The following is a 21,966-nucleotide window of genomic DNA, read 5'->3' on the forward strand; positions in this document are numbered from 1 at the left end:
AGTACTATGAATCCAGTTTTCATTCACAATGGTTCAGGGAAAATTACAGTGAAAGCCATCTAAAATCAACTAAGGCTGTGCTAGAAAGGGAGAGCTTTATTTATTGGGTGAGTTATAACCAATACTTAAACGTGCACCAGAAGCAATATTAAAATTTTCTTCATTCTGTAATAGAAAAGAAACAAAAAGTATGAACTATGAAGAAAAAATTAATTTCCAAGAATGATGCAGAGACAATCTGGAGTATTACTGGGCTTGAAACTAATACCCATGATAGAGCAAATGATGTTCAGCATCCTGATGACAATAGTTACAAAACATATGATGTTAGATTCAAACTATTAACTGCTAAACTTACTAAATTCTTTCAAATTTTAATAGGTTCTTCCATCACTACTTTGTAGAAAACTTAATATATATTGATGAGAAACACAAACTGTAATAGTTGTACAGTATTAATTTATTTAAACAATGTGTTTTCAGCTTTCAAGGCGATAATCAGACTATAATTGTCTGATAAAGTTCTTGTAAATCAATAACTGCTTCTAGAAAGAAAGAAATAAGCATTAACACTCAGTACAGGACAACTACAGATTCATTGTAACAGTAGCTGAAAACACAGGGAGAAAAACTGGACCACTGAAAGAAGATCTATTACATTTACTTCAACATGCCAAACATACTCCATCAGCAGACCTCACTTTTGCCAACTCAAGTGCTAGGGAAAATACGAAAAACATTGAGCACTGAAAGAGAGTTGTTTTGGTTATGATAGTAGTTAATCCAAACTACTGAAAACTTTTTCTAGTTTGATAGCACCTCTCTCGAGTTGCTTTTGCAATCACACGATGGGTCAAGATGTATTTCTTGAAGTACATAACTATGGAATTGTAACACTTACTTATAAAAATAGACATAGGTAAGTGACCTCTAATAATAGAAATATCTCCCTGTTTGAACTGTTCTCATAAATGTTTTGAGAGGGTACCTTATGATAGAAAACTGTATCATTTCATTGACAACACCTTTCTATGCCTGCGCTCAGCTTGGGTTCCATAAAGGATTCTCTACAAAGAAAGTATTGTATGAGCTCACAAACTCAGTTATGGTAGAAATAAACAAGAAGAATTATCCTGGTGTCATTTTCTGAAGTTGCAAAAGCCTTTGATCAAGTAGTTCATAAAATTTTAATAGTGAAATTAAAATATTACAGTACTACAGATATCCTCCCTTACTTTCATCGAATCATACCTTGACTACAGAAAAATGAAGGTCACATTAACAGATCAAATTAAATTCAGAGTGCGAAAATATTAAATATGGGTTCCTGCAAGGTTCAGTGCTTTGCCCACTCCTGTTGTCAACCAAAATAAGTGATTACCAGGAACACTGGAGGGCTCTTCAAAACTTTCATTGTTTACTGATAATACAAGTATATTCACAAAGAGGACAAACACATCTGTACTAGACATAACCCAGAAAACTGTGGAGCAGGACCTCTCCTGACCCCGCTCATTTCTACAGAGTGTCAAGTTACATATTTAGCTTCTCCTGCATTTTATTAGTTGCATATTTCTTAAATTCCATGTGTGCTTTTCTTTTTAATATGTTTAATCTCGCATTTTCAACTGTTAAGTGTAAATTCAGGAAGTTTGTAATACAGTCTTCATTTCTTCTGAACAGTCAGCTGCACAGCTCATTAAGGCACCAGTTGCAAGTATAGGTTTCTGTCTGTTCTTGTAGTTTGCTTTTTCAGCTAGAAGGGAGGAGCTAGCCACAATTCACGAACAGTTGAAGAAGCTTTTGGCTACAGTCAGCCACCTTCAGGCTGCTGCCTCAGGGTGTAGTGGTGACAGAGAACTGCTGTATCACATGGGACACCACAGGTGTTGCTTGCTTTGCCAATGGGCTCTGCTGTCAAGGCAATTCCTAGTGTACCCATCATGATGCATCTGCACTCCCAGCAGAGTGAGCGGTGGGTGGTAATGTGTTCACGTCACATGAAGCAGAGAGCGATGTGGAGGCTGGCCATCTGGCCTCGTCTTTTTGCCCTTTGAGTCAACAGGTGGCTATTCCTTCAGCAGAGTCCAAACAGGCTCACATGGGCATACTTTTGTTAGGTATCAGGAGCTCCAACATAAGGCGCATTATGGAGCCCTGCAGGAAGACAACATTCAAGGCTGGAAAGAAATCCAATGTGCACTTAGTATTTCTGCTGAGGGGCCTCATCCAAGATGTAGAGGAGGTCTGGCCTGCAGCTATTGAGCATGCTGGGTGCAGTCATCTGCAAGTTGTGGCTCACATCATCATCATCAATGAGATCTGTTGCATTGGCTCTGAGGCTGTCCTCGGTTCATACAAGTGGCAAGCAGAGATGGAGAAGACTGCTGGCCTCACACACAGTGTCCAAGCAGAGCTCACAACCTGCAACATTGTTCCCAGGGTTCATCGGGCTCCTTTGGTTTAGAGCTGAGTGGAGGATCTCAGCCGAAGGCTTTGTCAACTCTTTGACAGTCTTGGCTGCAGATTTTTGGACCTGCATTATTGAGTGGGGATTTGTAGGACTCCCCTTGATAGATCAGGTCTGTTCTACACAAACGAGCAGGTACTCAGGTAGCGGAGTACTTATGGAGTGCACATGGGTGTTTTCCTAGGGTAGGTGGTAGTTTGAGATGTTGTGATGAACACCCACCAGTCAGTACACTCAGATAATTATTGGGACTGAGATCTCACTGAAACCCAAGGTACAGTGCTCTGAGATATTTAGCGAGTCATGGAACATATCTTGGAAAGACATATTAGATGCCATAGGGAGTGTTCATTGCAGTTGACAGACATATTGTTTCTATTGAGGTCAAAGTCAAGCATGACAGTCAAGTTATCTGGTTGTGAGTAACAGATCCAGGTGAAACCAAGTTAATTGTTGGATGTTTTTACCACCTACTCAATTCTGTTGTGATAGTTCTAGAATAATGCAAAGAAACTCCATGGTCAGTAGTGCGTAAATATCCAGATCATGCAGTACTAGTTGGAAGTGACTTTAACCTACCAAGTATAGTTTGGGATGTCTGCGGATTCATTGCATGGGGTACAGACAGACAGTCTTGCAAAGTACTTTTGAACACATTTGCTGATAACTGTCTTGAGCAGCTAATTTGGCAGCCCATGTACAATGGAAATATCTTAGACCTTTTAGCTACAAACAGACCAGACCTTATCAATAGTGTCAGTATAGAGATGAGGATAGTGATCATGATGTCATTATCGCAACTATGGTTATGAAAGTTACAAAGGCTATGAGAGTGTTTCTGCTAGAAAGAGCAGATAAGAAGTTGTTAGCATCTCACTCAGACAGTGAATTGACATCACATAGTTCCAGTAAAATGGAGGTAGGGGAATTATGGGCAAAGTTTCGACAGAAACTGGAGAACTATGAGTCTTTTAAGTGGATTAAGGATGGAAATGTCCCATCATGGTTTAAAAACAAAGTTCAGAAAATGCTGAGAAAGCAAAGGGTGTTGCCCTTCTGGTCCAAAAGACAACACGCAAATGGCAACAAGCAAAGGTTAGTAGGGATTTGTGTGTCTGTGAAAAGATCATATAACTACCACTATTATGCCTTAGCAAAAGATCTAGTTGAGAATCCAAGAAAATTCTAGTCCTATAAAAAGTCAATAAGTGGGTCTAAGGCTTCTATTCAGTCGCTCATTGACTAGTCTGGTGTGGGAGTTGAAGATAGGGAAACGAAAGCAAAAGAGTTGAAGTTCGCATTTAAGAAATCATTCATGTAGGAAAATTGTGCAAACATACCATCATTTGTACGTCAAACACACTCCCATATGGACGACATAGTAATAAGCATCCCTGGCAAAGCAAAACAACTGACAGAGTTGAAAACAAATAAGTTGCCAGGTCCTGATGGAATCCCAATTTGGTTTTACAAAGAGTGCTCCATGGCATTGGTCGCTTACTTAATTTGCATTTATTGTGAATTCCCAAGTGACTGAAAAAATGTGCAGGTGACTTGTGTACAAGAAGGGTAAAAAAATGGACCCACAAAACTATAGACCAATATCCCTATCACCGGTTTGCTGTAGAACTCTTGAACATATGCTCAGTTTGACTGTAATAAATTTTCTTGGGACTGAGAAGCTTATGTCCACAAATCAGCATGGATTGAGAAAGATCACTCATGTGAAACTCCCTTTTCTCACGTGATATACTTGAACTATGGACAGAAGGTAACATACAAATTTCATGTTTCTAGATTTCCAGAGAGCATTTGACATGGTGCCCCACCACAGACTGTTAACAAAGGTATGAGCATGTAGAATAGGTTCCCAGATGAGTGAGTGGCTCAAAGACATCTTAAGTAATAACACCCATTACATTGTTGTTGGAAGCAAGTGTTCATCAGAAACAAGGGTATCATCAGGAGAGCCCCAGGGAAGCATGATAGGACTGCTGTTATTTTCTATATACATAAATGATCTGGCAAACAGGGTGGGCAGCAATCTGTGGTTATTTGCTGATGATGCTGTGGTGTATGGTAAGGTATCAAAGTTGAGTGACTGTATGAGGATACAAGATGACTTAAGACCAAATTTCTAGTTAGTGTGATGAATGGCAGCTAACTCTAAATGTAAAAAAAAAAAGTGAGTTAACAAGGGTGAATAGGAAAAACAAACCCATAATGTTCGGATACTGCATTAGTAGTGGTCTGCTTGACACTGTCATATCATTTAAATATCTGGAAGTAACATTACCAAGTGATATGAAATGGAGCTTGCATGTGAGGATTGTGATGCAGAAGGTGAATGGTAAACTTCAGTTTATTGGAAGAATTTAGGAAAACTGTTCATCTGTAAAGGAGACTGCATATAGGACACTAGTGCACCTATTCTTGAGTACTGGCCGAGTGTTTGTGATCCATACAAGGTCGGATTAAAGGAAGACATTGGAGCAATTCAGAGGTGGGCTGCTAGATTTGTTACCGGTAGGTTCTTACAACACGCAAGTGTTACCGAGATGTTTCAGGAACTCCAGTGAGAATCCCTGGAGGAAAGGCAATACTCTCTTTGAGGAACACCACTGAGAAAAGTTAGAGAACAGACATTTGAAGCTGACTGCAAAACGACTCTACTGCTGCCAACATACATTTTGTGTAAGGACCACAAATACAATATTTGAGAAATTAGGGCTCATATGGAGGCATATAGTCAGTTATATTCCCTCACTCTATTTGCCAATGGAACAGGAAAGGAAATTATTAGTAGTGGTACAGGGTACCTTCCTCCAAGGTGGCTTGCGGACTATGTATGTAGGTGTGTAGATATAGATATAGATATAGATGTACATGTACATGTATATGTTCACAACTAAAAGCTTAACTCTTAACCTTACAAATACCCACATTATGCAATTTCAAACAAATGAAATTAATGAACACACACTAATTGAAACTTTGTGTGTGATATTCTAAGTATACGAAACTGAGGTAGCACCAGCATATGGAGAAAATAATAAAAAAGCTCAGTCTTGCCTGCTTAGTATTTAGAAATGTCTTTCACTGAATTAATCTGAAGACTTGTTGCTGGCATACTTTCACTCAATACTAAGCAGTGGGATAATTTTTTGGCATTACTTGTAGATAAATTCCGTACAAACTCTACTGAAAGCTGTAATACTCTTTGGCAGTCTACTTACATAAATGAAATGCTTCACAGATAGAAGTAGTATTTTAAAATGAAGACACTTTCTTAACAATTCCTTCTATACCACAAAGAAACTTTTGAATAGGAACAACTACAGACCTGTAAATGGTCATGCAGTCCTCCCCATACATTTCATTCCCTCTTCTTAGGGAGAAGGCAGATTGTTTGAGAGCTTGTCTTAATTGCCTTTTGGAGCTACAGGTTATAGGTAATAGTTATTCTGTTTACATCTTTAACTTTTATGAAAAACTGTACGGGTATGGGGAGGGGGATGGTTATATCTCCCAACTGGGGATTTATTTTGAGGGATTACTGGGGATATCTCTGGTATTCACCTAAGAGAAACTTTCTAAAATGGTGGCCGAAGCTACTGGTGTTTCACTTTGTTTTGCCATGCACATTATAGCAGGCATCTTCTCAAGGAACCTGCTTTGAGTTGTTTGTGAAGTCTCGACACCACCAAATTGACCAGTGTCTCCTCCTTTTACTGCCACAGCAGCTCCATATTATCAGATGCTGGGACAATGTACTTGTTGAGAAAAGGGGCGATGGACTTATAACCATACAAATAATTTGCCTTTATCTCTACCATAAAGTTACTGTTAAGATACTTGACAGTGATCTCAAAGAATGTGTTACACTGTAGCTCAGTGTGGAACTTCATCCAGTCTCATTCCTAATTTTGGATGTAGAAATGAGAAACTGATGCTTCCAGGTCATGCTTGTTCTGTGTAATGGCCTTAGGATCCATTGTCAGCTGCAGCTCATCTTCCATGTGGATCTAAGAGGCTATGTCAGTCTCATCACAGAAGTTCTCCTTTTCAGAAATACCCAGTTTGTCTTTTGAGTTTTGTTGGATGTAAGTCAGTCAGTCGGTAATTGTAGCATCACTTAGTCACACAGTTGACAAAGTGAATCTAGAGACACCAAGGGTCTCTAGCCATCATTCCTTGTCTATCACATCATACCCTGTACATGATGCACGCATAAACAAGTAAGTTTGTTGCTATTAGGTCACCAAACACAGCAACTTTGCCGAGGTGCATGAGTGGCAGTTTCATCTGCTCTGATCTTTCCAGCAGCACTGAACAGAGTTCAGGTAAGTAATTGATGATAGGTCTCATGTAGACAGTAATGTAGATTCAGTATACTCTAAATCAAGGGATAAAATTTCCTTTTCATGTAACCAAATTTTTGAATGATGTATGCGTTGATAAAGTAAACCTTCACAGGTATTGGACATGGAGATGATTTGCCCTTTTTGTTTGATGCATTGCCACTTGATGGAAATAAAATACCTGGAACTAGTTTTAAACTTACGGATCCTGATGACCTTGCAGTGCAAGACCTGATGACATCATACATAGCAGAGTTTGCAAAAACTGGGTAAGTCATTATCATTAAAAATTTGAATTGCATAGAATTGCTTCAGTGCTGTTTACAGGTACTATTTCTATATGAGGATGACATTCGAGATGGGACGGGCTGTGTTGTAAAATGTGGCTACTTCAAAAATAAGGTAAACTGATACAAAACATCTAGCAAACTCAATAAGAATGGGTTAAAACCTTGCATCTAAATTAAAAGGACACTGATTACTGTATTCATTACAATAAATATATATTACATTTCATTTAATGAATATAGTAGAGGGAAACATTCCACGTGGGAAAAAATATATCTGAAAACAAAGATGATGTAATTTACCAACGAAAGCATTGGTATGTTGATAGACACACAAACACACACACAAAATTCAAGCTTTCGCAACCCACGGTTGGTTCATCAGGAAAGAGAAAGACGAAATGATGTGAGTTTTAAGGGAGAGGGTAAGGAGTCATTCCGATCCTGGGAGCGGAAAGACTTACCTTAGGGGGAAAAAAGGACAGGTATACACTCGCACACACACATATCACACTTACATATCGTGTGTGTATGTGTGTGTGTGTGTGTGTGTGTGTGTGTGTGTGTGTGTGTGTGTGTGTGTGTGTGTGTGCGCGCGCGCGAGTGTATACCTGTCCTTTTTTCCCCCTAAGGTAAGTCTTTCCACTCCCGGGATTGGAATGACTCCTTACCCTGTCCCTTAAAACCCACATTCTTTCGTCTTTCCCTCTCCTTCCCTCTTTCCTGATGAAGCACCCATGGGTTGTGAAAGCTTGAATTTTGTGTGTTTGTTTGTGTGTCTATCAACATACCAACACTTTCGTTTGGTAAGTTACATCATCTTACATTTCATTTAAGAGTGATACATACACAAGAAAATAATCAGTCTAATTAATATAGTAAGTATTGTAAAACATAGGATGAATTATGCACACAAGGAAGGAGTGATGTTTATCTGTCAGAAATGCTAGAATTAAAAGCTAATGTCAAATGCCAGTGATGCAGATCACACAAGTGTTTGACCTTTTGTGTGTTTGTTCTTCAGTAATTTATCACGTACATATGTAAGAGTTTTAATTTCACTCACATCATCAGTAGTCAAATGATTAATTTTCTGCCATTTCTCTGATGATACTGAAGTGATAAAAACTGTCAGAAACCACATGGTTTGACAGACTACAATCTGCAATGAACAGTAATTGTTGTGACAGGTAATGACATATCAGTTTATGGGCAATTACGACATCAAACAATCACTATTAGTCAGTAACAGCAATATATTATAACACAAAAGGCAGAAGAAGCAACCGCGTATGTGACAGAATATTATGAGAGGAAAAGAATACATTTTATTTTCAATTAGAAAAAGAAATTACATTGCATTGTAAAAAAGAATAGTCACACAATGAAACTAGTTTTTATGTGCAGCTTCATGATCTATGGAACATGTTTAACTAAGTAACTAACAGGAGCAACTGCAAGAGCAGGAAAAGACTATAAAGAGATTAACTTTGTCTTAGCCATAAAGGTAATGCTAAGTGGCATAGAAAAAAAACTCTTGGTTGTACCATGATTTGGCATATTGTAATTTTAGAATCAAATATTGTGGAACACTGTATAATTGTTTCAGAGAGCAGAATGCATATTTCCATCTATTTTGACATTGTCTACACATGTAAAATTATAAGGGGCATTCAATAAGTAACACAACACATTTTTTTCTCGCCCAATTTCACTTGAAAAAATGCAGAATTTGTTGCAGGACATCATGGAATATTCCTGCTTCAGTCCCTAAGGTCTCATGAAGTTCCAATAGATGGCAGCACTACACATAGCCTTCAATACTGTAATGGAGCTGCATTCCAAGCAGAGAGGTGTCATCAAGTTTCCTTTGGCAGAAAACCAGAGCATCAAAAATATTTCTAGGCACTTGCAGAATGTCTACAGAGACCTGGCAGTGAACAAAAGCTTGGTGAACCATTGGGTGAGGTATCTATCATTGCAACAAGGTTGTGCAAACCTGAATCTCAGCCTACTGCCCACAGCTGTGACTCCTGCAGTATTGGAACATGCAGGCACTCTCATTTGAGGTGCTTAACAGATTGCTGTCAAACATCTTGCTGCTCAACTAGATCTTTCTGTTGGTAGTGCTGACACACTTGTCCACCAGTTGAGGTACTCAAAGGTGTGTGCCCACTGGATTCTTCACTGCCTAATACAAGACCATAAAGCATAAAGAGCAATGAAGGACCATCTGAGCAGAACTGCTTGTGCCTTACAAGAGCGATCATGACAAATTTTCATCAGACATCATCACAGCCGCTGAAACATGGGTTCATAGCATCGAACCAGAAACAAAATGGGAATCTGTGGAGCGACACGATACCATCTCTCCTTGAAGAAAATGTTCAAAGCTGCACCCTCAGCAAGTAAAGTCATGGCGATGATCTTCTGGGACTCTGAAGTTGTTATTCTGTTTAATGCCTACCTTCATGCCATAATGATCAACTTTGAAGTGTATTGTGCTACCCTCAGGAAACTGAAGAAATTACTTCAGCATGTTCACTGCCACAAAAATGCAAATGAATTTCTCCTTCTCCATAACAATGCAAGGCCTCATGCAAGTCTGCGCACCTGAGATGAACTCAAAACTTCAATGGACAGTTCTTCCTCATCCACCCTACTGTCTAGATCTTGCTCCTTTTGATTTTCATCTGTTTGGCCCAGTGAAGGATGCACTTACAGGAAGCAGTACGTGGATGATGGGGAAGTTATTGATGCAGCAAGTTGTTGGCTCTGACGTCGACCAGTAAAGTGGTACTATGCAGGCATACAGGCCCTCCTGGTAAGGTACCCTAAGGCCATCACTTTGAACAGAGAATATGTTGAAAAATAGGGTTCTGTAGCCCAAAAAGTGTGGAATAATATGACATGTTGGAATCCTGAGTAAAACCAATCAGGTTTCAGAAAAAAAGTGTTGCATTACTTATTGAATGCTCCTTTTACATGTTATGAGTTGGAGGAAACTGTCATAAATGGATAACATCTTTTAGCATTTTGACAAAAGCCACACATGACAAACTGGATTGTGGTGAATTCTCTTTTGCTGTTGCTTTAGATCTGTAGGACAACTAGGCTGCCCTGGCAATGTACTAACAGCCATTATTTTATAATAATCCCAAAAATTTGACTTTCACACAAGAGTGGTACTACAAAAAATGAACAAAAGTTCTCTGTAGCCAAATTTTAAAAGATATTCTCTAGAATTTTAGCCAGATGGAAAGAAACACAGTTTAGGTATATGGAGTGTCTAGGTGTTCTTGTGGTAATAAACGTGCAGTATGCTCTAGTACAAGGTTGATTTTAATATGCATACAAGTATGCATTTGCAGTAAAGCAATAGAGGGCCTGATAAAGATTTTAAAGAATTCTACCATCACAGTTATGTAGTAATGATACAACTGTAATGTCTATAGCTGAGTTTAAAAACATTATAACAATTGCGAAAAGCTTGTCTGGTGCAGCAGTGCAAGGCAAATTTATAATTCCAATACAACTCACTCTTGTTTCTCTCAGCCAACTGAAAAATTTTGAGGGGATTTGTGTCCTTTCAAGAGTTTGAACTGCAATATCTAAAAACTGACCTGACGGGTGTAGATTCTCACAATGGTAGACTAGGTTCTGGATAGCCATGTAACATAAACATATGCCAAGATCACTGTATTACAAGGATGTCATTCGCAGATCAGACAACATCCATTGCACAGATCGAATTCACTGGAGGAAACTTGTTGCCCAATATGCTACCTATCATTGGAGGAATTAAATCTAAGACTTCATCCCCAAAAGCTGAATATGTTGACAGCTTAGATACTCTACAATGTTCTGTCACTCTTGCTAAGCAAAAATACAGGGCTATTTGTAAGTACCTCCAGGCTTTTAGAAGACAACTGTGTGAAAACTAGAAGACATGTAGAAAAGAGACATATATCATTGGAGAGATAATCTCTCCACATTTTTAACTTGCATTACAGGTGCTAAATATGGGTGCCTTTTTTGACATGATTAACCTGAATAGTGCATGCAATTCACTGAAGTTGCTGATGCTACTGCTACCTGGGAATGTACAACAGCAGAAGCCGCTTCAGAAATCTGCTCATTAGGTTGCATGATGTGACAGATGATTTGTCTATATGTTCTAACACATCTGTACCCAAGTGGTACAATCTGAAACTAAACCATGGCATGTATTACAAATCAAAACTAGGATATACATTCTATGCAGTGACACATGTAGTTTTTCAGTACATCTTTAAGTTTCACAAAGTCATCTTTTGAAACCCCAGAGATATTTATGAATAACCATGTATTTACCTATTATATATAAAAACAAAGATGAGGTGACTTACCGAACAAAAGCGCTGGCAGGTCGATAGACACACAAACAAACACAAACATACACACAAAATTCAAGCTTTCGCAACAAACTGTTGCCTCATCAGGAAAGAGGGAAGGAGAGGGGAAGACGAAAGGAAGTGGGTTTTAAAGGAGAGGGTAAGGAGTCATTCCAATCCCGGGAGCGGAAAGACTTACCTTAGGGGGAAAAAAGGACAGGTATACACTCGCACACACGCACATATCCATCCACACATACAGACACAAGCAGACATATTTAAAGACAAAGAGTTTGGGCAGAGATGTCAGTCGAGGCAGAAGTGTAGAGGCAAAGAAGTTGTTGAAAGACAGGTGAGGTATGAGTGGCGGCAACTTGAAATTAGCGGAGATTGAGGCCTGGCGGATGACGAGAAGAGAGGATATACTGAAGGGCAAGTTCCCATCTCCGGAGTTCGGATAGGTTGGTGTTGGTGGGAAGTATCCAGATAACCCGGACGGTGTAACACTGTGCCAAGATGTGCTGGCCGTGCACCAAGGCATGTTTAGCCACAGGGTGATCCTCATTACCAACAAACACTGTCTGCCTGTGTCCATTCATGCGAATGGACAGTTTGTTGCTGGTCATTCCCACATAGAATGCGTCACAGTGTAGGCAGGTCAGTTGGTAAATCACGTGGGTGCTTTCACACGTGGCTCTGCCTTTGATCGTGTACACCTTCCGGGTTACAGGACTGGAGTAGGTGGTGGTGGGAGGGTGCATGGGACTGGTTTTGCATCGGGGGCAGTTACAGGGATAGGAGCCAGAGGGTAGGGAAGGTGGTTTGGGGATTTCATAGGGATGAACTAACAGGTTACGAAGGTTAGGTGGACGGCGGAAAGACACTCTTGGCGGAGTGGGGAGGATTTCATGAAGGATGGATCTCATTTCAGGGCAGGATTTGAGGAAGTCGTATCCCTGCTGGAGAGCCACATTCAGAGTCTGGTCCAGTCCCGGAAAGTATCCTGTCACAAGTGGGCACTTTTGTGGTTCTTCTGTGGGGGATTCTGGGTTTGAGGGGACGAGGAAGTGGCTCTGGTTATTTGCTTCTGTACCAGGTCGGGAGGGTAGTTGCGGGATGCGAAAGCTGTTTTCAGGTTGTTGGTGTAATGATTCAGGGATTCCGGACTGGAGCAGATTCGTTTGCCACGAAGACCTAGGCTGTAGGGAAGGGACCGTTTGATGTGGAATGGGTGGCAGCTGTCATAATGGAGGTACTGTTGCTTGTTGGTGGGTTTGATGTGGACGGACGTGTGAAGTTGGCCATTGGACAGGTGGAGGTCAACGTCAAGGAAAGTGGCATGGGATTTGGAGTAGGACCAGGTGAAACTGATGGAACCAAAGGAGTTGAGGTTGGAGAGGAAATTCTGGAGTTCTTCTTCACTGTGAGTCCAGATCATGAAGATGTCATCAATAAATCTGTACCAAACTTTGGGTTGGCAGACTTGGGTAACCAAGAAGGCTTCCTCTAAGCGACCCATGAATAGGTTGGCGTACGAGGGGTCCATCCTGGTACCCATGGCTGTTCCCTTTAATTGTTGGTATGTCTGGCCTTCAAAAGTGAAGAAGTTGTGGGTCAGGATGAAGCTGGCTAAGGTGATGAGGAAAGAGGTTTTAGGTAGGGTGGCAGGCGATCGGCGTGAAAAGAAATACTCCATCGCAGCGAGGCCCTGGACGTGCGGAATATTTGTGTATAAGGACGTGGCATCAATGGTTACAAGGATGGTTTCCGGGGGTAACAGATTGGGTAAGGATTCCAGGCGTTCAAGGAAGTGGTTGGTGTCCTTGATGAAGGATGGGAGACTGCATGTAATGGGTTGAAGGTGTTGATCTACGTAGGCAGAGATACGTTCTGTGGGGGCTTGGTAACCAGCTACAATGGGGCGGCCGGGATGATTGGGTTTGTGGATTTTAGGAAGAAGGTAGAAGGTAGGGGTGCGGGGTGTCGTTGGGGTCAGGAGGTTGATGGAGTCAGGTGAAAGGTTTTGCAGGGGGCCTAAGGTTCTGAGGATTCCTTGAAGCTCCGCCTGGACATCGGGAATGGGGTTACCTTGGCAAACTTTGTATGTGGTGTTGTCTGAAAGCTGACGCAGTCCCTCAGCCACATACTCCCGACGATCAAGTACCACGGTCGTGGAACCCTTGTCCGCCGGAAGAATGACGATGGATCGGTCAGCCTTCAGATCACGGATAGCCTGGGCTTCAGCAGTGGTGATGTTGGGTGTAGGATTAAGGTTTTTTAAGAAGGATTGAGATGCAAGGCTGGAAGTCAGAAATTCCTGGAAGGTTTGGAGAGGGTGATTTTGAGGAAGAGGAGGTGGGTCCCGCTGTGACGGAGTACGGAACTGTTCCAGGCAGGGTTCAATTTGGATGGTGTCTTGAGGAGTCGGATCATTAGGAGTAGGATTAGGATCATTTTTCTTCGTGGCAAAGTGATACTTATATATATACTCAATAATACGTAACCCACTTCCAAACCATAACCAAAAAAATTTTTTGCCGCTTTCAGCACTACCGCCGCTATAATATCCACCGTTTCTAGTTCACAAACAGCTCCTTTCACCTTTTAAACAACCATTTCGGCCAGTTCTAATAACTTTCGCTTTATTTCCATTTCCGTTTTTCCCACACCACTGATCATTTTTAGCCGCTTCCCACAGGTTTTAACGCGATTATTTCTTCGTCAGACAATTGTTAGTCTCATTTTCATAATCTGCCACCACAATACCACTCCTTTTAATATACTACACGCAGTTTTTTCGAAATTTTCCCGAATTTCTGCGTCCTTTAACGTGTTTTGGCGGCAACACAACCACCTAACCTTTATGCACATCGTTGTCTACCAACCCAAGTCCAACATAGCCCAGCTGTAACCAACACCTTTTCGCCTGTTTTCATTCCAGATCTCCTGTTTCTTTCTGGTTCACCTTTATCTCTCCCCATATATTTTTATTTTCATTTTCATTTCACCTCATGTTACACTTTCCACCTTCTAATACCATGTCACCCTCACAACACCCCCACAATGACCCCATTAAGTTTTATTTACATTCCCTCCGCAAACATGCCTTCGCCCTAGGAAGATTACACTCCCATATTCTATTTTCTCAGGCTTGTCTGACATTTGGCATCACCCCCAAATGCCTCACACTTAAAGTTCCCATCTCTGGCTGCAACCCTTCCTTCCATCAGTCCCTATATCAGTTCCAAACTGAACAATCCATTGCCCTCACCCACCTAATCCTTCACCTACACATCAACTCAGCCAATGAACACACCCGTCAACTCCTATCCTTAATAAAAGTCCTTAATCTTTCCTCTCCCACATCCACACCGGCTGTCCAGAGCATCCTCCTACAGGCCAACCGTAAATTAGAACAGCATGCCACCCTCCACCTCAAAAAACTATCCAATCTCCTGGTTTCCCACCTCCGGAAAGGCAACTCACTCACCCTTCACAACCTTTCGAGCAAACCTCAACCTCCTCTCATTGCACACAAACCCAGTCTCTCCCATCTACTCAATCTCCCACTTCCAGCTCCACTCCCTCCAAAACCTCAAAATTCCGATCAACACAATCTGGAACCACAACACCCTAATTCAGTAGTTAACCTTTCCTCCAAACCTCTCTCCCAATCCGAAACCTCTGTCCTATCCAAAGGCCTCACCTTCAGCCCCACTCCCAGATTCAACCAAGCAGCCCTCGTCAAAGATTTACTGTCCTACACTCGTACTCTCTGCTGGAAGTATCACTTTGCCACGAAGAAAAATGATCCTAATCCTACTCCTAATGATCCGACTCCTCAAGACACCATCCAAATTGAACCCTGCCTGGAACAGTTCCATCCTCCGTCACTGCGGGACCCACCTCCTCTTCCTCAAAATCACCCTCTCCAAACCTTCCAGGAATTTCTGACTTCCAGCCTTGCATCTCAATCCTTCTTAAAAAACCTTAATCCTACACCCAACATCACCACTGCTGAAGCCCAGGCTATCCGTGATCTGAAGGCTGACCGATCCATCGTCATTCTTCCGGCGGACAAGGGTTCCACGACCGTGGTACTTGATCGTCGGGAGTATGTGGCTGAGGGACTGCGTCAGCTTTCAGACAACACCACATACAAAGTTTGCCAAGGTAACCCCATTCCCGATGTCCAGGCGGAGCTTCAAGTAATCCTCAGAACCTTAGGCCCCCTGCAAAACCTTTCACCTGACTCCATCAATCTCCTGACCCCACCGACACCCCGCACCCCTACTTTCTACCTTCTTCCTAAAATCCACAAACCCAATCATCCCGGCCGCCCCATTGTAGCTGGTTACCAAGCCCCCACAGAACGTATCTCTGCCTACGTAGATCAACACCTTCAACCCATTACATGCAGTCTCCCATCCTTCATCAAGGACACCAACCACTTCCTTGAACGCCTGGAATCCTTACCCAATCTGTTACCCCCGGAAACCATCCTTGTAACCATTGATGCCACGTCCTTATACACAAATATTCCGCACGTCCAGGGCCTCGCTGCGATGGAGCATTTCCTTTCACGCCGATCGCCTGCCACCCTACCTAAAACCTCTTTCCTCATCACCTTAGCCAGCTTCATCCTGACCCACAACTTCTTCACTTTTGAAGGCCAGACATACCAACAATTAAAGGGAACAGCCATGGGTACCAGGATGGCCCCCTCGTATGCCAACCTATTCATGGGTCGCTTAGAGGAAGCCTTCTTGGTTACCCAAGTCTGCCAACCCAAAGTTTGGTACAGATTTATTGATGACATCTTCATGATCTGGACTCACAGTGAAGAAGAACTCCAGAATTTCCTCTCCAACCTCAACTCCTTTGGTTCCATCAGTTTCACCTGGTCCTACTCCAAATCCCATGCCACTTTCCTTGACGTTGACCTCCACCTGTCCAATGGCCAACTTCACACGTCCGTCCACATCAAACCCACCAACAAGCAACAGTACCTCCATTATGACAGCTGCCACCCATTCCACATCAAACGGTCCCTTCCCTACAGCCTAGGTCTTCGTGGCAAACGAATCTGCTCCAGTCCGGAATCCCTGAATCATTACACCAACAACCTGAAAACAGCTTTCGCATCCCGCAACTACCCTCCCGACCTGGTACAGAAGCAAATAACCAGAGCCACTTCCTCGTCCCCTCAAACCCAGAATCCCCCACAGAAGAACCACAAAAGTGCCCCACTTGTGACAGGATACTTTCCGGGACTGGACCAGACTCTGAATGTGGCTCTCCAGCAGGGATACGACTTCCTCAAATCCTGCCCTGAAATGAGATCCATCCTTCATGAAATCCTCCCCACTCCGCCAAGAGTGTCTTTCCGCCGTCCACCTAACCTTCGTAACCTGTTAGTTCATCCCTATGAAATCCCCAAACCACCTTCCCTACCCTCTGGCTCCTATCCCTGTAACCGCCCCCGATGCAAAACCTGTCCCATGCACCCTCCCACCATCACCTACTCCAGTCCTGTAACCCGGAAGGTGTACACGATCAAAGGCAGAGCCACGTGTGAAAGCACCCACGTGATTTACCAACTGACCTGCCTACACTGTGACGCATTCTATGTGGGAATGACCAGCAACAAACTGTCCATTCGCATGAATGGACACAGGCAGACAGTGTTTGTTGGTAATGAGGATCACCCTGTGGCTAAACATGCCTTGGTGCACGGCCAGCACATCTTGGCACAGTGTTACACCGTCCGGGTTATCTGGATACTTCCCACCAACACCAACCTATCCGAACTCCGGAGATGGGAACTTGCCCTTCAGTATATCCTCTCTTCTCGTCATCCGCCAGGCCTCAATCTCCGCTAATTTCAAGTTGCCGCCACTCATACCTCACCTGTCTTTCAACAACTTCTTTGCCTCTACACTTCTGCCTCGACTGACATCTCTGCCCAAACTCTTTGTCTTTAAATATGTCTGCTTGTGTCTGTATGTGTGGATGGATATGTGCGTGTGTGCGAGTGTATACCTGTCCTTTTTTCCCCCTAAGGTAAGTCTTTCCGCTCCCGGGATTGGAATGACTCCTTACCCTCTCCTTTAAAACCCACTTCCTTTCGTCTTCCCCTCTCCTTCCCTCTTTCCTGATGAGGCAACAGTTTGTTGCGAAAGCTTGAATTTTGTGTGTATGTTTGTGTTTGTTTGTGTGTCTATCGACCTGCCAGCGCTTTTGTTCGGTAAGTCACCTCATCTTTGTTTTTATATATAATTTTTCCCACGTGGAATGTTTCCTTCCATTACATGTATTTACCTATGTTTATTTGCATTTCTTATTACACTTTAGTTATTGTTGCTATAACTGCCTTTTAGTTGATTCCCTCACTACATTAATTAATTTGAAAAGTTCAGGTCAGTTAGAAGATTCAAGATATTGTCCCCAAAAATGGGTTCTCCAATTGTTGAAAGTATTTTTCAGAAAAATATGTAACAGTAAATTAATAAAAATGAAGTACAATTTAGTATTTTTTGAATAAGAAGTAACACACAATACAGGTCTCACTGGTGAATGACACTAACTCACAAGAATCAAACAATGGAAAATCCAGGATGGAATGTAACAATACCAGAGAAGGAAAGTTGCTACACACCATATGGCAGAGATGCTGAGTCGCGATAGGCACAACAAAAAGATTCACAACCAATTAAAGCTTTCTGCCATTAAGGCTATTGTCAGCAGTAGACACACATACACATACTCATACACATACGCGTGCGCGCGCACGCACACACACACACACACACACACACACACACACACACACACACACACAAAAACAGTAAACATGATATCCATCATGTCAATGACTGCTTCACAGCCTGTGCCATATGGATCCTTCCCACCAACACCAGCTTTTCTGAATTGCACAGGTGGGAACTTTCCCTGCAATACATCCTACGTTCCCATAACCCTCCTGGCCTCAACCTTCGTTAGTCACTGTCCTGACCCATCCAGCCTCCTCCCTGATCCCATTCCAGCACTGCAGAGCAGTCATTTCACCGCCACACCCAATCTTTTAATTTCTTTTATTTATCTCCTTTCCACTACTTACCCCCTCCCCCCTCTGCACCTTCTCTCCTGCCCTCCGTCTAAACTGCAACACTTCACTGTCTGCCACTCCCACCATACTTTCCCTCCCCCTCCCCGCCACAGCCTCCTCCTTACCCCCATCCAGTCGCCACTCCCATCATGCACTGGTGCTGCTTGTTAGCAGTGTGGTTTCAGCTCTCTGAGACTGCAGATATATATATATGTGTGTGTGTGTGTGTGTGTGTGTGTGTGTCTACTGCTGACAAAGGCCTTAATGACTGAAAGCTTTAATTGTGTGGATCTTTTTGTTGTGCCTATCACGACTCAGCATCTCTGCTATATGGTGAGTAGCAACTTTCCTTCTCTGGTATTGTTACTAACTCACAAGAAATTGACAATATGTTGGAAGAAGTTTTGAAACCCAAAGACAAGAAGAATAGATATTTAAATCACAACTCTAATTTGATACCCACCTCAAACAGAACAGCAGAGACTTGCAGTATGTGTTATGGACAAGACAGGTTGTTGTTGTGGTCTTCAGTCCAGGGACTGGTTTGATGCAGCTCTCCATGCTACTCTCTCCTGTGCAAGCTTCATCATCATCTCCCAGTACCTACTGCAACCTACATCCTTCTGAATCTGCTTAGTGTATTCATCTCTTGGTTTCCCTCTATGATTTTTACCCTCCACGCTGCCCTCCAATACTAAATTGGTGATCCCTTGATGCCTCAGAACACCTCCTACCAACTGATCCCTTCTTCTAGTCAAGTTGTGCCACAAATTTCTCTTCTCTCCAATTCTATTCAATACCTCCTCATTAGTTACGTGATCTACCCATCTAATCTTCAGCATTCTTCTGTAGCACCACATTTTGAAAGCTTCTGTTCTCTTCTTGTCCAAACTATTTATCGTCCATGTTTCACTTCCATACATGGCTACACTCCATACAAGACAGGCATAATTTGGAAAATATTGGATCAAGCTGATTGAATGAAGAATGGTTATTGAGATAAAGAATACGAAGAAGAAGAAGAAGAAGAAGAAGAAGAAGAAGAAGAAGGAACTGGAGTGAAAACAAGTGCAAGAGATAAGAGAAGTGTAAATAGTAAATAACAGTGAGAGTAGTTACAGGTATTAATTGTATGTTACTGTTTGAGAGTAATGAAACAGTAAAATTAAAGTCGTATGGTATGATCGACTGGGAGACCCTGCAAGGCAGGTTCTGCCACCTAAATTGGAAAGGTGTTTTCTACCCTTTGTACCTGTAGGCACCTCTGCTTTATGAAGTGTGAGCTTCGCGCATTGTCAAAATGTTACTCTTAAGTGTACATGACTGCAATGGATGTGCATATGCAGTGTGGCCTCGTCTGTGTGTTGGATGACAGTGAGAGAAGGGAGAGGGCGAAACGCAGTGCTGCCAAGTAGCCTACTCCTCTCAAATATCACCAAGGGGAGCTGTCAAGCTTAAGTACCCCATCCAACGGACGGATCACCACCAACTGTTGCATGCCCTCTCTTTATGAGACACTGCAGAGAGGTTCGGAATTTAATCCAGGACACTGCCACCACTCTTCCTGTCCCCTTTGCCATAAACCAAAGGGAACATTATCAACAGCCCACAGCGTACTCAGACGGTCACCCATCCAAGTGCTGGCCCTGCTCAATAATGCTTCATTTCGGAGTGCTGACGGGAACTAGGGTATCCACTGCAGCATGACCATTGGCAATACAACAGTGCACGTAGGTGTTAGTTTCATATCTAGAAATGCACAAGTCACTTAGGTGAACTTAGGAGTGCTAACAAACTAAGTGGCCAGCATCTCTTAGGTTTTCCATTGTCTGCAGTATAATTAACAATTAATATTAATATTGATATGTGTAATATTGAATTTTATAAACATTTATTGATTAATAAACTAAGTAAACAATGAAGTAAAGAGTAGGACTAAAAATTTAAGCAGTTATGTAAGCTGGAGAAATGATATGTCGTCGCAAGTTCTGCTACACAATCCACAGACTGTGGCACCAAGGACTGTTGAAACATCAAATAGGTTTTTCATGACCGAAGATTATAACAACAACAGAAATTCCTGATGGAGCAGTATTTAAAATAAGGGAAAGGTAACCTCTACATCTACATGGGAAATGGGACTGAAGCTACTGTAGCAATATGCTTAAGAAATATTTAAATTTTTCATGTACTAAATGAAATTACAAATCACTTACCACTGTTTTTATCTTCATTTCTCTCCAAACACCATTACTGAATCACCTACATCTGCATCTACATCTACATCCATACACTGCAAACCACCATGACGTGCATGGCAGAAGGTACATCCCACTGCACTAGTTATTAGGGTTTCCTCCCATTCCATTCACGTATAGGGCATAAGAAGAATGATTGAATGCCTCTGTGTGTGCAGTAATTACTCTAATCTTATTCTCACAATCTCTATGTGAGTGATATGCAGGATATTATAGTATGTTCCTAGAGTTGTCATTTACAACCAGTTCCAGGATAGTTTACATCTGTCTTAAAGAGTCTTCCAGTTCAGTTCCTTCAGTATCTCTCTAACACTCTCCCATGGATGGAACACACCTGTGACCATTCATGCTAGCCTTCTCTGTATACGTTCAATATCCTTCATTACTCCTATGCAATATGGATACTACACACTTGAGCAATATTCTAGAATCAGTCGTATTAGTGATTTGTAAACAATCTCCTTTGTGGACTGATTGCACTTCCTCAATATTCTACCAGTGAACCAAAGTCCTGTTTTACCCATGACTGAGCCTATGTGATCATTTCATTTCATATCCATACAAAGTGTTACACCCAGGTATTTGTATGATTTGGCCATTCCAAGCAGTGACTCATTGATATTGTCATCATGGAATGCTACATTTTTTCATTTTGTGAAGTGCACAGTTTTGCTTATCTGAACATTTAAAGCAAGCTGCCAATTTTTGCACTGCTCTGACATTTTTCTGAGATCTGACTGAATGTTTATACAGCTACTTTCAGATAATGCTTCATTAAAAATAACTGCGTCATCTACTATTGTCTGCAAGGTCATTAATATACAATGTGAACAGCAAGGGTCCCAACACACTTCCCTGGGGCACACCTAAAGCTACTTCTACGTCTGACAGTGACTCTTCATCCAAAACAACATGTTGCATCCTCCCTGCCACGAAGTCCTCAATCCAGTTGCAAATTTCACTTGATACCTCATACAGTCATACTTTTGACAATAAGCATAGGTATGGTACAGAGTCAAATGCTTCTCAGAAATCAAGAAATACTGCAGCTACCTAACTGCCTTGGTCCAAAGCTTTCAGTGTGCCATGTGAGAAAGGTACGAGTTGGG

General features: G+C 42.0%; 1 protein-coding gene across 1 annotated transcript in view; it reads left to right on the forward strand.

Moving 5' to 3' along the window:
* LOC124594821 (pyrethroid hydrolase Ces2a) overlaps positions 1–21,966 on the forward strand; it is a 184,287-nt gene that overhangs the window by 154,604 nt on the left and 7,717 nt on the right. Inside the window, exon 10 of the mRNA XM_047133265.1 lies at positions 6,947–7,100. Coding sequence (XP_046989221.1) covers positions 6,947–7,100 — 154 coding nt within the window. The remainder of the gene's footprint in view (positions 1–6,946; positions 7,101–21,966) is intronic.

The sequence above is a fragment of the Schistocerca americana genome, chromosome 2, assembly GCF_021461395.2.
Source record: "Schistocerca americana isolate TAMUIC-IGC-003095 chromosome 2, iqSchAmer2.1, whole genome shotgun sequence".
Classification (NCBI taxonomy): domain Eukaryota; kingdom Metazoa; phylum Arthropoda; class Insecta; order Orthoptera; family Acrididae; genus Schistocerca; species Schistocerca americana.